General features: G+C 52.4%; 1 protein-coding gene across 6 annotated transcripts; it reads right to left on the bottom strand.

Moving 5' to 3' along the window:
- Window positions 1-6,667: 6,667 nt before the first annotated feature.
- Window positions 6,668-15,659, bottom strand: CHRD (chordin). 6 transcript variants are annotated; one of them, XM_036219773.1, is made up of 23 exons: window positions 15,481-15,659; window positions 15,151-15,254; window positions 14,553-14,682; window positions 14,271-14,399; window positions 14,078-14,177; window positions 13,868-13,955; window positions 13,369-13,510; window positions 13,116-13,256; window positions 12,949-13,031; window positions 12,725-12,872; window positions 12,460-12,566; window positions 12,216-12,335; window positions 11,430-11,586; window positions 10,869-11,089; window positions 10,296-10,409; window positions 9,677-9,964; window positions 9,491-9,584; window positions 9,243-9,299; window positions 8,870-8,973; window positions 8,318-8,420; window positions 7,736-7,890; window positions 7,465-7,605; window positions 6,668-7,127 (listed from the first exon to the last, which is right to left on the bottom strand). In XM_036219773.1, exons 1-23 carry the CDS (start codon window positions 15,626-15,628, stop codon window positions 6,723-6,725), a joined length of 3,279 nt encoding a protein of 1,092 aa, XP_036075666.1. In that variant the 5' UTR covers window positions 15,629-15,659; the 3' UTR covers window positions 6,668-6,722. The 6 variants fall into 6 exon arrangements, 4 of the variants coding, with proteins under 4 accessions (XP_036075666.1, XP_036075667.1, XP_015990019.2 ...); XM_036219774.1 differs by having other exon boundaries at window positions 6,668-7,124; XM_016134533.2 differs by having other exon boundaries at window positions 6,960-7,127; window positions 7,465-7,564.
- Window positions 15,660-16,093: the final 434 nt, after the last annotated feature.

Genomic DNA, 16,093 nt, shown 5'->3' with positions numbered 1-16,093 from the left:
TTGCAGGAAACTAAGGCTCAGCTATGTCAGATGACTTGCCCAAGGTCACACAGCCAAAAACTGTCAGATCTTGGAATAGAAGGAATTATTTGCAAATGACATTTCTGATAAAGAGTTAATATCCAAAATACATAAAGAACTCATACAACTCAAAAAAAAAAAAACTGGTTAAAAAAATAGGCAGAGGATCTGAATAGACAGTTTTCCAAGCAAGCCTATAGACAGCCAATGGGTATATGAAAAGATGTCCGACATCACTGATTATTAGGGAAATGTAAGTCAAAACCATGATGAGCTATTATTACCTCACATCTGACTAGAATGGCTATTATCAAAAAGACAAGAAAAAACAAGTGTTGGAGAAGATATGAAGAAAAGGAAACCCTTGTGTTCCGTTGGTGGGAATGTAAATTGGTGTAGCCTCTATGGAAAACAGTATGGAGGTTCCTCAAAAAGTTAAGAATATAACTACTGTATGATCTAGCAATTCCTCTTCTGGATATTTATCCCAAGAATATGAAAACACTAATTCAAAAAGATATATTCACCCTTATGTTCACTGCAGCATAATTTACAATAGCCAAGATATGAAAACAACTGAAGTGTCCTTCTACAGATGAATACATAAAGAAGATGTGGTATATACATAATGGAATATTGCTCAGCCATAAAAAAAGGTGAAATATTGCCATTTGCAATGACATGGATAAACCTTGAGGCTATTATGCTAAGTGAAATAAGTCAGATGGAAAGGGACAGAACTGTATGATTTCACTCATATGCATAATATAAAACAAAAAAGACACAAATGAATAAATGAAATGAAACAAAAAACAAACTAATAGATAAAGACAACAAAGTGGTGGTTACAAGAGGGGAACAGGTAGGGGGAGGACAAAATGGATAAAAGGGGTCAAATGTTTGGTGACAGATGCAAACTAGACTTTTGGTGGTAAGCATGCTATAGTGTATGCAGATACCGAATTACAGCGCTGTACACCTAAAACTTATATGATATTACTTACTAATGTCACCTCCATTTTTTTTTTTAATGTTAGGCCTTGGATTCAAACCGCTATACTAAGCTGCTGCTAGTTCAAGACACACCATGCTTCTGGGAAGTTTTTACAAGTAAGTAAACCCAGGCAATAGAGGTCAAGCGACCAAAAGAGTCTCTAGCAAAGCAGGCTTTTCTTGCTCCTCAGATCTGTCTACATCACCGCCCCCAACAACCGCCTCCCTTCTTCTTGCAAAATGTCATCTACTGAGCCCAAATCCACTCAGCTGAGTCTTCTTGGCAACCAAAAGAAATACACACGTTGCAAACTATTAAGGCAGCCACAACTATGTAGAGAGCCGGTCCAGCTTTGGAGCCAGCTTTTGCCTGATCTCAGGCAGAGAGACTCTCCCCCCTGCCCCCCCAATCCCCTACCCCCCACTCCCTACTCCCCAACATCCCACCCCCCAACACCCCCCCCACCCCACACCCCCCACCACCCCACCACTCCCACCACTTCACCTCGACCCACTCTCCCCTCCCCCTCCCCCTCGTTGCATCTCTGGCTCCTTCTGACTGCCACCTTCCAGCTCCTTCATGGCTCCCCGCTGCTCCAGACTGTGGCTCATTTTAGGTGTCCAAACTCATTCGTTCTTCATCCCAGGTGCTGTTGCCAAATGGCACTGCCATGCCATTGTCTCGCTGGACCGAGTTTATTCCACCCCTGCACTCCCAGCTTTGGGGTTTCAGATCACTCTCGGCCTCTTCATCTGGCTTCACCCAGATGTGAAAAAAAAAAAATTCTCTTAAAACCCCAACAATCCATGGCAAAATTCATGAGATGGATGATAACAGGGCCAAGTGAAGAAAAGAGGGTTATAAAACTATAAACACAGGCTAAGTAAGCCCAACAAAACACACAGAAGGAAGAAAATAATTTTAAAAACTTTATATTTTCTACCAAAAAAAAAAATCTGGGGTTTTTCTTTAACCAAACTCTCTACTTCATGCAAACATTATTTTTATAATTTAAAAAAATGATTCACTAGAAATAACCATCTGAAATCTTCAAATAAATCATGGCATACTATGTTCAGAAAAAGATTGGGGGGGAATCAAAGGTAAATGAGTATTATTTCTGAGTTGTTTTATTTTTATTAAGTAATTAACATGAAATTTTCTTCACCTCATCCTGTTCTGTTTGCTAAAATTTTTCCAATGAAAAATTACTATATTTATGATCAAACAGAAATAAAAAACTACTTCTTTCACCCCTGTCAGGAAGTCCTCACATTCATCTATTTCTGGAGGGAAAATTAAAAAGCAACGTTTGAAAGGTCTTCCTTGGTGCCATTTCCAGTGGTACCTCAGTTGGAACCTAGGTGATCCCTCAATTGAAACCTATGAGGAAAAAAAGTTCCTTCATAATGACATCAGCCTTTCCTTTAAAAAAAAAAAAAAAACTAAAAGTTAGAAAAAACTGTTGATGTGAATCATATGTGTGAGTGGCCGCGTTCTCTCTAAGCTGGGAGAGAGCACAAACATGCGGGACAGAAATTCCAGCTCTACCTCGAGGAGCTCTGGGAGGTAACAGCCTCCGCCCTTGTCACCGTCCCTGCCTGGAAGGAAGGCTGTCTGCGACTTCCCAGTTCCTACCTCTTCACCCTTCATTCACCCACTCTCTACTTTTTTTCTAACTCTCCTCTTGTCTAAAAGGAACAGGATCTGACAATAATCATTTGCATTTGTTGACTGATAGATTATACTGTAGCAGATGATCTAAGATTTTAACCAGTCTTTTATATTTTAAAACTCCCATCTTTTAGTTGTGGAAGGAAAAAGTCTCTTCTAAAAGGAATTTCAAGCACCAGCCAGCAGGTGCAGTAATGTTTGTGACAAGGGGAGAAAGGGATGATTCCTGAAAGTGAATCTGATCTAGACCTCCTGGGACCAGAGGGGTGGGGAGCGGAGTCAGAAGGAGGGGTGCTGGGCTGCTGCCCATGTAGGCTCCCTGCTTCCCTGGGAAGATAACCTGTGGCTGATCTGGGAGCTGCTGGGGAGAATGAGGTCTTCCAACATCTAGAGTCTGCTTTTCCAGCATTAGTCTACCAGGTAACTAACTCCCCACATCATCTTTCCCTGCTCCCCTTCTTTCACACGAACCCTTCTCCTGAGCATTTTCAGGATCCTATTTGTGTTTTCTGCATGGTGCTTCTTTAGGTAGGATTCAGAGAGATTTTCAAACTACAGCCCACTAGCCAGCCTCTGCTGCCCACATGAGGGTGGGACAACCTCCAGGCCTGCCCAACACCCATCAGATGAGGAGCTGGAGCTCCACTGGTGGACTCCAGTCAATGTGCTAAAAATCAAATCACTGGGTGCCAATTTGCCAACTTCTCTGAGTTGGTGAGAATTTTTTCAAAATTTCTGGCATTTTGCCTCCCCTATATTAAAAACAAAGGGTTAGATTTCTTCTAAATGCAATTTCCTGCTGTCCTTATTTGTACAGATTTATATGTGCTCCAGCTCCAGAGGTTATCATACAAATACCCTCAGCTGGGTCAAGGACAGACACCACAGCCACTTTACAAGTGAGGACTGAGGTGCCGCAGAGGCAGGATGGCGCTGGGGCCAGGCAAACAAAAACTTAGAAAAATACTCGGTGAGTTGTTAATAGCAGTTATCCAAGGGCTGGAATTCTTTCTAACAGGTAAATTTTTCTTTATTCCTCATACATTTGTGTATTGCTATAGTTTTCCGCAATGATTTACTTTTACGGTGAGCAAAAATCATTCCTGCAGCCCTCTTGGTTCACAGAAACTCACATCAAAGCAAACAGTGTTAAAGGGGGCCTCATTCATAGTCCCTAACAATTTCTCACCTTTCGTCATCTTTAACAGTGAGTTTCCAGTATTCCCTATGTAGTCTGTTTTTTTCCTTCACACAGCATCGGCAGCTAACCTAAAATCTGATGAGCCAAAATGTGTCCCTTTCAGCATGCTTGAACTCCCTGCTTGTTCCGGTTGTGTTACTTTATAAGACCTCCCGCTTACGCCACTTCTGTTGTGTGAGAAGTGTCACACTTTTGTTTTCCTACTTCTCATTATTTTCTGAAGAGACCGAGGGTGAGATGCAATAAAATGGCTGTTCTGAAACTTTTTCAAAAGCAACCAACTCTTCTTTGGAAAGCAAGTCTTCCAAGAAATGGAGCAGCTGACTTGGTAGTAGAGTGGGAGGGCCCGAGAGTCCCCACTCCCAGTAAGCACTGAGCAGTTCCACTCTCCCCAGCCCCCATTTTCCCCTCTCCTGGAAGCACCTTCACACATCTGAGTCAGAGTTTGAAAACTACCATCCTTAAGTCATTGCCATAAATTATTCAAATACCTGCACAGACACTGCTCTGGTTGATTTATCCCAAAGTGAGCTGATGGCTGCCAGCAATACCACCACCACATGATAGCTCACAGTGGTGGTTTCTCCCCTGACATACCAAACTTTGGATGTGGCAAAAGATGGCAAAAAGGTATCACTGCAGAATGCATAAAAGTGCTCCCAAGTAGGAAGTGGCAAACTAGAAGACTGTGTGAAGGAGTTTTCTCCAAAAAACAGGTGTATCAGATCCACCCGAATTTCTCCTCTGGCCTTACAGAGCCCCTGTGTATTACTGCCTTCCATCTCTTTCTCCTGAGAAGCTCAGAGACTCAGTGAAACCCTTTACAAAGTAGGTCTGAGTGATCCAGGGTTAGATACCAAATTTTAAATCCTACCAGCAACCATTTGGAGACATTAAAATACTCTACCCAGAAAAATGAGCCTCTCCTTGGGTGGGGGTGGGGGTGGGGGTGGGGGTTGTGGTGGTGGTGGTGTTGGTGGTGTTGGTGGTGGTGTGTTGTTGTTTTAGGGGTTTGTTTTTGTTTTTGTTTTTTAAAAATGGGAAGGGCTCTCTGAGATGGTGCAGTTGCCTGAAGAGGAATGGATGGAGTGCCCTCTTGAGGTCTCTGTAAGTCAGGGCTTCCATGTCATCTGACACATGTCACTCACACACTGTGCAAAGCTGGACTTCTGTGGTCACTTTACCACCTTTCCAGGATTCCGCAGGCCCTGGGAACTGGCCAGCTTTGGTTGAAATGCAGGCTGTGAGGGGAAAGATGTTTCAAGGACTGTTGTCTAAGGAAACAGCGGTCTGCCTGGACCCATTAGCTGTTGGTTCCTTTGGTCAGCTGAGATCCGCTGATGCCGCTCTGAAGCCAGGCCGGGTGCCTGCAGGGGAGGATCTGGGAGTCAGCTCCTGCCTCCCGGAGCCCATCGAGCCACCCTGTGGATGCTCACTACCTCTACCCTTTCTCTTGTCTTGTGCGCTTCAGCAGCAAACTCATGTGAAATCTAAGGATCAGAATTTCCCTTCTTCCCACCAAATTTCCCCACCAGGGAGGACAATACTGCCTGTGCATCCATTTCTGGGCCAAATCCTCCATCACACCATGGTGGTGTTGTACTTGATTCTTTGCATTTAGCCCCAGGCCAATCCCGATGCTTTTTCTTCCCTATCTGCCCTCACAATCCCCACTACTGATAGCCAGGGCTCTAGGCCAAGTCTAGTTATCCCTGTCTTCAGCATCCCCTCATCCTCAGCCTGGCCTCCCCACCCCCCATGGGCAGTCAGCAGAATATCACGCCAAACATAATTGAAAACCATTGCAGATTTCTCCCTGCCTTTCATTTCAAACCAGCTCCAGGAATTCTACCTCAGCTAAAATGCCTTTCCGATAAATATGTGCCAGGCACTGAGCTGAAAAATTCAGAAATTCTGATTGAATCCTGTAAGGGAGATATGTTTTACAGAAAGGAAACAGGGACTCACGGAGGTTAAATGACTCAGCTAGGTAACAGCAGAACTGGAACTTGATGCTTCATTGGACTAAGGCAATAACTTCTCAAGCACACACAGCATGCCTAACCCCAAATAAGAAAGCTATGATTTCCCTTTCCCACTATCCTACTAGATCATAAAATTCCAGATTCATTTTATCTAACGTGATTTATACAAAAGATAGATCTGCATGTACACAGATTTGACACCTCTCTATCCTAATACTCTTATTTCCCTCAAGCAGGTGAGGTCTTTGTTATTGCCCAGCTGCTAGTGGCAGGAATGGGGAGAAAGGGGGCTGGGGGTCTGATCTTATTCTGTACATCACTCGATCCCAAGATAAGCTCAGGCAAGAACTCGACCAGGGCTGATTCCAATCAACTCCGATCCAGATTTGCCCAGAACTGGTCTGGAACACAATTAGTTTCCAGGAAAGCAGAATAACAGGAAGCATTTGTCTCATTTTAGTCAAAGAAGGTAGAGGCTGGTTACATTTTTCTCTCTTAGGAGCAACTTCAAACACTGGGGAGAGCAAAACTGCCAGCCATAGGTAGGCCAGTGGAAACTAAACTTACATCTAAATCCTGCTTCAGGTGGCCTCCGTTCCTGAGGCTCTGGTCCCTCTCAAAGGCAATCCCAAGCCCCTCTGCGGAATCTAGGTGTGCCAGCCAACTGCTGCGCAAGGGTCGAAGGGAAGCCCCCGGAGCCAGAGCTCCTCTCTCCCCGCCTCCTCTCAGACCCTTTTCCACTGGAGCCCACTCAGGCCCTCGCCACAAAGAAATAACCTTGAGCTCAAAGGCTGAGAAAAAAACATTTTAATAAATACAAAAATCTTCAATAATGACTCTGCTCAGCTCAGGGGCAGCAGGAGTGAAGTGAGGGGACCCTTGGTGCTGAGTGAGGATAAATTAAAAATCCCAACAAGCCAGTGACATTATGTACAGAAGGAAAGGGGTTGGGCTTCTGAAGCAGAGGCCAGAGGGTGATGGGGCAGAAGTTGGAGTGGACATGGCCTTGGTCTGCCCTGGCTGCCCCTCCCCCTTGCGGAGTTGTGATTCCCAGAGGTAGTGGGAGAAGGGAGAAGAGGCAGAAAAGAGGAGCCAAAGGCACTGGGTTCCCCACAGGAGCCTGCAAGGCCCTTGGCGCCACTCCTTCCCCCAGCCCAGACCCCATCCTCTTGGTCATGCAGTCTTCTGGCTGCTCTCTAGGAACCTTCAGCTTCTTTTTCCAGCTCTGGAACTGTCCTTGTTTCTGGGGCTGCTGGAGACAGAAGGGAGTAAACTTTGGAGAAGGTGAAAGGGAATGAATGGGGTGGCACGGAGAGCCCAGCAGAGCATCTCTGTTCTCATCCTACGAAGGTCAGAATTTTCTAAGCAAGTCAGCACATACCAGCTGTGTGACCTTAGTCTAATTGCCTAATTCCTCTGAGCTTCAGAAGTCTCCTTTGTAAAGAAAAGATAATCCATAACAATTCCACAAGGTTGCTGTGAGGGCGGAATGGAATGGCACTTCTGAAGCAGAGGGTGCCGTTCCTGGCACAGGGTAGGTGGTCTGTTCCCTCCCCAGGCAGCCCAGGCAGCCCGACACCCTCACTTACGCCGCCGCAGTGTACAGTGGGAGCAGCAGCGATTCTCCTTCCCTGGGATGCAGGACAGTGGCAGTGAACAGTCATCCCGCTCACAGTGGGGCACCCCTGCCTGGTGCAGGACAGAGCAGATCCTGAGGGTCCCCAGAGGCACTGGGGCACAGCAGCCTTTAGCCTCTTTGGGGAAGCCTGCCTCCAGGAGCCTGCCCCCATGAGAAGGTTTCCCCATTCCAGGCCAAGTCCCTAATGCTCACCTTACACAAGCCCCCCACTCCCCACTTACCCCACATCTGCAGGTGATGCAGCTCATCTCCCCAAAGGGTGGCACTGAGGGATGCCAGCTCTGGCTCTCCGGAAACCACTGTCCTGCAAAACGGCAGCCCCGGGGCCCATCGGCCTGCATGGGGTCCCCCAGTTGGGGTTGAGCCCCTGACCCCACTATTGGAAGGGAGAGAAAGAGAGAAGGAGGAAGAGATCAGCAGATATGAACTCTGTGAGCACCACCCAGGTTTTGTCTTTGACATTCTAGTACCTAGCAGTTTCTGGCACTTAGTAGGTGATAAATTTGGATGGATGGATGGATGGATGGATGGATGGATGGATGGATGGATGGATGGATGGACGGATGGACGGACAGACGGACGGATGGATGGATACATGGGACAGGAACCGGAATCCATCATAGCCCACTAATACATGCACATTCTTCCCACTGTGTTTAGGGCTAGGCACAGAACAGTACTCAGCAAATGCTGAATTAGCTGAGAATTCCCTTCCATCCACCCTCACTATGCATTCCCTCACCCAGGAAAAGGCAGTGAAGGGCCTCATCTGCCCCAAGAGGCCTTAGTGTCCACCCCCTCACCTGGACACTGTTTGCAGCAGTCAGTGGGGTTGGCGCGGACAGGCTGGGCACAGGCCAGCCGGGGACACTGCACCTTCTCACAGTGCACCTCTCCAGTGTCCCCCTGTAGGGATCCATTGTGTGAGGAGTGTCAGGAAGGAGGGGGAGCAAATAAGCCTCCTGCTTCCTCCCTCTCCTTCCCCACACCTCAAGTAATATATCCATGGCCTTCTACTCAGAGGCCCTGGGCTGGTGTTTTATATACCTGAACTTAATCCTCACTGCAGCCCTGAAAGGTAGGTGCTATCACATCTGCTTTTCGGAGAGGAAAGTGTAGCTCAGGGAGGTACAGAAAGTGCCAGGAATTACACGAAGCTAATTATCTGGCAGAGCCAGAATTCATACCTTTTCCTACAGGAAGCCAACTCTCAAAACCCAAAGGGTTTTTTCTCATATTTTTTTTGGTCCCTGATCCTTCCTCATCAAGGCTGGGCTTTTCTCTCCTGGCAGCCCCCTCCCCACCTCTACAGACCCGTCTGTGTTATGGCACTAGAGAAGATTGAGCAGCCATACCTTGCAGGTGCAGACAGCACATTTAATTAAACCAAATGGGGGCACAACGGGGTGCCATCGGGTACCCGCTGCCCGCCAGCTCCGGTCACCATCAAAATAGCAGCCTGGTGGGGGACAGTACCCAGCTACCATTAGTACTGAGCTCATTGGCTAGACCCAAAATCAAGGCTTGAGTTTCAGGCCAACCCCCACGGTCAAATAAGAGGCCTCCAAAGGGCCAGTAACCCTAATGAAGCATATCAAGTGTCACTGAAACCTGCACCCCTCAGCCTTCACCCCTACCCATATATACTCTCACCCTCCTGTCCCCCTCCTGGTCCCACACAAAAGCTCCTCTGAGTTCCCCACCCCAGCTCATACACTGCCAGCTCACCTTCTCCAGGGTCCCTGCTCCTCAGTAGCCCTGGCAGGTTTCTGACGTCTTGTGTCTCTGTGTAGCCAGATAAATAGTAAAGGCAGAGGGTAATCACCCTCCTTCCCTCCCTAGAGGCCTCATTCCACACAACTGGGCCTTCCATGACCCTCTGTGTAGCCAGATAAATAGTAAAGGCAGAGGGTAATCACCCTCCTTCCCTCCCTAGAGGCCTCATTCCACACAACTGGGCCTTCCATGACACTCACCAGGACACACAGGGCAGCACTGGTCCGGTGCCTGCACTGGACTCAGGCAGCTGGGCAGTGGGCACACCACAGGGTCACAAATCACTGTGCGTTTCTGCAGGGAGAAGCGGGGTGTTGACTGGGACCCTTACCCCAGGAACCGGGCCCCAGTGCGCCCTTCCGCCCTGCCCTTTGGAGGCCTCCTACCTGACAGGTGCAGAGCGAGCAGAGTGGGTCATAGTTGGGCGCCCAGCGAGCCCCATGGGAGCGCTGCTGCCCCTCGAAGAAGCAGGTATTGGGGTCTCGGGCTCGCCAGGGGCTGCCGGGTTTGGCGGGTGCTGGGGTGTCAGGGCCAAGCACAGCAGGCAATGCAGGCACCGCAGCTGCTGCTACATCGGCTGCTGCTACATCGGAAGCCCCAGCCTTCTGGGCCCCTTGGGCGCCACCCTCGGCCAGGCGCAGGCCTCCCACCTCACACTGATTGGTGATGTGCACCTGGGAGGAAAGGCCGGCTCAGGAAGTGCCCGAGCTCCCTCTCGTGTCTCCACCAGCAGCAGCCAGCCCTCCAGCCAACTGTAACAGGTCCGCTGGGCACTCCTGAGCCCCAAGAGGATGCTATTAGCCACAGCAATCATCCCGGCTGCCAGGGATAGTGTAGCCTGCTGTCAACCTCCTTATTTATGTATCTTGTATGGCTTCATCCTCCCAAGCAGCCAGGGAGTTTGACACTACCATCCCCAGGGCTTGGAAAGAGCAAATGACTAGCGCAAAGGCACAGTGCCAGCCCAACTCCGACCATCCCCACGGGCCCTCATTGCCTGCCTACCTGCCCTCGCAACTCCCCTTGAGGGCTCCCCTTGGTGGTGATCAGCAAGGAGGCGGTGCCCTGTGCCAGGTGCTGCAGCAGCTCAGGCTCCAGGTCCTTCACCACGCCCTGCGCCTGTGAGTAGACAGGGTAAGGGAGGGAACAAGGCACTCTAGGACTGAGCCTACCGTTCCCAATCTGCAGATGAGAAAACTGAGACCCAGGGAGGTTAAATAAAGTCTCCGGGGTAGCAAAGCCTATTAACAATGGTATGGAACTCATAAGCCACATCTACGTGATGCCAAATCCATGGCAACCCACCCCACTTCAGGGGGCTTGGTCATCACACCGACCTCTCCAGAGGTCCAGGATATTACATACTATCCAAGGAATCCCACCAGAGAAGAATGCAAGAAGTAGAATGAACAATAAAAGGCTAAGGTCAGATTCACAGTCAAGTCTGTCTGACTCCTAAGCCCATGTCATCTCTGCCATATATAGCATCCTGTTCTCTGCTTCACCTGTCAAATACCCACACAGCCCTTCATGCTAAAAAGCAGATATTTTCCAAGCTGCCTCCCACCATCACCTCACCTCTGGGCCATAGAATCCCTTCAGCAGCCGCCGGGGCCCTGGAATCCCAGGGGGCCCAAAAAGGTGGGCAGTGATGGTGCCCTGTTCTGAGCCACCAAGCCCAGCCAGCAGCACTTCATAGTGCAGGTGACAGTGGGTATCCAGGGAGAGCCAGGCATGCCCTGCTGCCTGACTCTGCACAGGGGGCAACACCAGGGCTCCTGCCAAGGGCACGGGCAGTGCTGGATCCAGACAGAGGAAAAGTAACAGATGAGAAGGTGGCCTAGAGCAGCCACTCAATCCCAGCATTCCCCATATCCACCAGCACAGACTCCATGAGCTGGCAGATACTGTCCATAGGCCCAGGGCTGGGGGAACAGCAAGTCTTAGACCTCTACACCATGATAACAGGAAGGGTCTCCCAGCAGGGCCACACTAAACATCCCATCCCCACCTGTATGTCTCCAGATGCGAACCTAGACCTCAGGCACAGAGAAAGACACACAAGGATGCGGCCCTCTGGCACCATCCATCACGTGGTTAGAGGACAGCAAAAGGCAGGCAGACCCCTGGTGCACTCACTGTCATGGCGGGCACTGTGGCCACTATAGGGCAGGGCAGCTACATGCCCCCGCAGCTCTCCGTCTGGGAAGTCCTTGGTGGCCACGTTCAGGAACAGCTCATTCTGCAGCAGCATATGAGTCCCTCGGGCACCTAGCCCAGGGCAGACACCCACGGCCTGGGGGACAGGGAAGGGTGCGCCCTTGCTGCAGCCTGCCAGATCCTGGATAAACCCCTCCTCAGCTTTCACACAGGCCCAAGATCGTGAAGCCTTCCATGTTTTGTGCCCCCACTACATTCGTACACACTTCCACACACTGGGTAAGGACCTTGCAGTCCCCAGTTCAAGTTCCTTCTCTTCCACTTTCTACCCATGTAACAATCTTGAGGAGTTACTTAATCATTCTGATCCTTCACTTCATCTTCTCTAAAATGGGTACTGTGAGGGCCAAAAATAACATAAGTAAGGCAATCAGTACAGGATGTAGCACATGAGAAAGGCTCAATAAGTGGCAGCCACTGCTATCACAATTATTACATGATCTCCTGCACTGGCCTCCCTGTCTAACTCCTCCCATCTGATATGAGCTAGCTGAGGACAGGGGCCACATCTGATTTCCTTTGTACTCCAGTCCCTGGCCTGAGGCTCAATAAAAATGTGTCCAGGAAATCAATGCATCAATGAAAGAGCCTGTGAGAGTGAATGATGCTGAACCTCCCTGGTCATCCAACCTGGCTTCTCACAGCGCCTGAATTATCAGTCATGGTATGTGGGCTCTGTGGCCTACTTCTGCCTACAGCACTTACCATGTATCCTCCCGGCTGGAGTCCAGTCATGTGGCACAAGACAGTACGCTGGTCCCTCCGCTGAGGCTTTGTCTCCAGTGTCATGGCCACCACCTCACTGCCTGTACCTACCACTTGTACCTGATGGACAGGGTTGGGGAGGGCAAATTGGAATGGCAAAGAAGGCCTGGGGCCTAAACCAATGCGGGCCAAAGCCCCACCCAACCCTGCTGCCCTCCCACCTTCTATAGCCCCTGACTCTTACCTGGTAGATCAAGGAGCCATTTCCTAGCAGTTTAAGGCTGGCTGAGCCAGCTGCACCAGTCTGAACTGGGATCAGGGCATCAGCCCCACAAAGGACACTTTGCAGGACTGCAGAGGAGCAAGACAAGTGGAGGCAAGCTGGCCCCATGCCCATTGATACCCACAGCTCCCAAGATCCCCCCTTACGCACCCTGGCCCCACCCCTGGCACTTTTCTATACCTCTCAGTTGTACATGAGCAGAGTGCCAGGCCCCATCCTGCCTTACCATCGCAGTTCTGCCTGGCAGCAATGTGTCCGCTGATACGCAGCCCTGGCCCACCGGCCCTCTCCAGGGCCATCTGCAGCTCCCCCAGTACCAACCAGTCCATCTCCTTGGCTGTCAGGTTGGGCAGCACCTCAGCGAAGCCTGGATCCTGGGGACAGAGGAGGATATGGTAGACATAGCAAGAGGCCAGAGCAGGTAGCAGCAAAAGCCAGATTTTAACTCACCTGGGCTGAGGCATTGGCCTGGAGCTCTCGCAATAGCTGTCCCTGGTGTAGAATCTGGAGCCGCAAGGGAACCTGGGCTAGTCCTGCAACAATGGCACACATGGACACCTCTGTGAGCTAGGTGCTCTCCTTATCCTTCTTATATGCCCTCTCCATATCCCACTTACCCCCACTCCTGGATTCCAGCAGCCCACGGAAGAGCAGCAAAAAATGCAAGGAGTCCTCTGTGTCACTGAGAGTGAGGAGGGTGATGCCCCCTGTGCCCTGATGTGAGGGGCCTTCCAGGGTCAGGATGGCACTGAAGGTCTCTGGGGGAGGGTGGACCGTAAGAGCCCATCAAAAAAAACCCTCCTCAGTCCACTCTACTCCTGGGGACAGAGAAAACAGAACTCCACACCCAAAAGCCATTTGCTCCCTCACCTGCAGCCAGGGCCCGGTGCCGCATAAGAGGCCCCCAGACCTCCCCTGAAGGATGAGTGGGTGTCACAAGTGCCACATGCAGCTGTTCTGCCCTAAGGAGCCGCAGAGACAACCGAGGTACTGCTCGCCACACTCCACAGACCTAAAGCAGAGCGACAAGAAGGCCTTATTCAGACCGCAGGTAGGACAAGCCAGCTAAGAGGCCCAGCTCTGGTGAGAAAGGAACATGGGAAGGAGCCCCCAGGCCCTCCTAGGAAGCTTAAGAAGGGACCCTGGATCAAGATGCTGGGGTCCAAATCCTGGCTCCACCACTTACTAGCTGTGTGACCTCCAGCAAATCACATTCTGGTACTGAGCCTCAGTTCCCTCATCTGTAAAATGGGCATCATAATGTCAGTGCCTTCCTCCCACTGAGCTGTCATGAGGACCAAAGGAAGCAATACAGAGCACACCCTCGGCACAGTGCCCACTCAGCACACTTATAATGGCATCATCTCACCAGGCCATCCTGGGTGGGGGCTGCAGGGTGTTCAAACAAGACACTGCCAGTGGAGTCTGAGAAGCGGATCCGGGTGGGACGGTCAAGCCTAGAACAGAGGTCTGGTGAGCATGAATTCTGAGCCTGGGCCAGACCGGCTTTTCCAACCTCCCCCAATTCTGCAGCCCCTGGTGCCCAGCCCACCCTTCCTCCCTCCTTCCCCTTTCTCACTGCCGGTAGGAGATGGAGAAACGCAGACTAGAGCGCAGCAGTGACACTCGGGCCCGTGCCACAGCCTGAGACCTTGGCCCGGTCAGCAGCGCCACAAAGTCTGCAAGGGAAGGAAGATGTCCCCTAGTACTACCACCTGCTGTGGCAGCAGGGCCAAAACCACAACCCCGGTCCCTGACAGGTCCCTGCCTACCGGTGTGGCCGTCTCCACGCGCCCGATCCTCAGCGCCCAGCTCCCCACGGTCACTGTAGCTTCGGTGTTCTGGGTCCCGTGGATACTCAAAGGCCAAGCCCTTCGGCTGCCTCTCTAGACCGCTGCGCTCTGCGCAGGGGAATGGGAGAAGGGACGCGGGCTTCAGCTGGGCACTGGGAGGGCTAATTGGCAGCTCCGTCCGCTCCTTCCACCCCATCCGCAGGGCTCAGGACCAAGTACCGCGGCTCGGCGGTCCTCCTCTCACAACTGAACGCGACTTACCCTGGGGGCAGGTCTGGCAACAGTGTCCCGGCAGCTGGCGTGGCTGTCCGCAGGATAGTGTTGGGCACTCGGGTTTAATGTTCTTGCAGCTGACCCTGCCTGGGCCCCTCATGCGACGACCCCATTGAGGCTGCTCGCGGAGAAGACGGGAAAACCAAGTGAGCGCAAGACGCCGATGCATAAGACCCAAGGGCTAGCGGGGGAGACTCATGGGACCAAGGCAAAGTGGTCCCACAGAGGCAGACCGCTCTGCTATTTAAAAGCAGCAGGAACCTAGACAAGTTACTTAAGCTCTCTGGGGCTTGGATCCCTATCCGTAAAATGGGGATAATAATAGTATCTATCTAGCAGGGTTGTACTACGAGTTAAGTGAGAGACGAAATGGAGCTGGCAAAGACACTCACACATAGTGGGCGATCAATAATCGACACCTGAGACTTGAAGGGGGCGCCCCACCTACCCGTCCTTTGCCAGGATAATATCCCAAAGATCTGCAGGCTCTTTTTCCTCAGCAGCTCCGAGTCCACTCCGACGTCCCAGAACCCCTCCGCTCCCTCACCCGCGAGGGTCGCGGCCACAGCGGGTTGAGGTCACTCACCGTCTCGCAGGCGCACAACACACAGCGCATCACCCCGAAGGGCTCCCCCAGGTCCGGGTGCCACGTCTCGTCCAAGGCATAGACCTTCCCGCCGAAGGAGCAGCCTGCGGGGACGGGCTTGGCTGGTGGCCGCTGTCCCGCTCCTGCTGTGTGCTCGCCCAGGGCGGCGAGGGCCCTGGGTCCCCAGGCACGCTGCGCCTCGCGGCCCCCGCCCACCCCTCCGGGCAGCCAGCTGCGTTGAGCCACCTGCGCCCCGCGCCCCCTCCGGGCCGGCGCGGACTTGCCCCAAGCCGGACTCCCCGCCTGCACCTCCCAGGAATGCCCATTTACCTGCCGCTCCCCGAATGGGCAATGGTTCCTTCTCAGGCCGGATGGGCAGCGCAGGGGGCTCAGGGCCGGCACCGCGGGCCGGCCGGGGGCCGAGCAGCAACAGCCCGAGGAGCAGCAGCGGGGCCGGCGGGGCCGGGAGGCTCGGCATGACGCGAACGGGACAGCTGGGGAGGCGGGAGGAGGAGGGAGCAGGGCAGGGAGGAGGGAGGTGGGAGGAGGGCCGGGCCGGGGGCGGTACGGCAGGAGGGGGCCGGGGCCAGGGCCCCGGCAGTGCGAGGGGCTCGTCGGGCGGCGGCGGAGTCGGCGCGGAGTCGGGCTGGGCTGGAGGAGCTGCCGGGAGGAGCGCGGGAGGGCGAGCGGGCGCTGACCCGGGCCGTACGCGGCTCTAGTGCCCCGGCCGCCGGCTCTGGCCCGTTTTATGCCCCGCGCCCCGCACCCCGACCGGGGGCCTCCTCCTCAGCAAACGGGGCGGCGGCGGCAGCTCGGCGAGGGGCCGGGCTGAGCCCGGGGGGTCCGGCCCAGCAGCCGCGGCCCGGATCACGAGTGGGGGAGGGGAGGGAGGGGCTGGGACCGGGCAGGAGAGGAGGGAGGGGCTGGAGGGGAAGGGGGAGAG

This window comes from Rousettus aegyptiacus, unplaced genomic scaffold, assembly GCF_014176215.1.
Source record: "Rousettus aegyptiacus isolate mRouAeg1 unplaced genomic scaffold, mRouAeg1.p scaffold_m13_p_4, whole genome shotgun sequence".
NCBI lineage: Eukaryota > Metazoa > Chordata > Mammalia > Chiroptera > Pteropodidae > Rousettus > Rousettus aegyptiacus.
The sequence above is the reverse complement of the archived record's forward strand: the minus strand, read 5'-3'. Positions and strand labels throughout refer to the sequence as shown.

Bases quoted from the DNA above. Each gene is read 5' to 3' on its own strand.
- CHRD (XM_036219773.1), bottom strand. From the start codon at position 15,628: ATGCCGAGCCTCCCGGCCCCGCCGGCCCCGCTGCTGCTCCTCGGGCTG. The intron at 9,965-10,295 runs GTAGGCAGGCAA...CTTTCCTCCCAG, and splicing joins AAGGGGAGTTGCGAGGGCAG to GTGCACATCACCAATCAGTG. The intron at 9,300-9,490 runs GTGAGTGTCATG...CTGGCTACACAG, and splicing joins GTGCTGCCCTGTGTGTCCTG to AGACACAAGACGTCAGAAAC.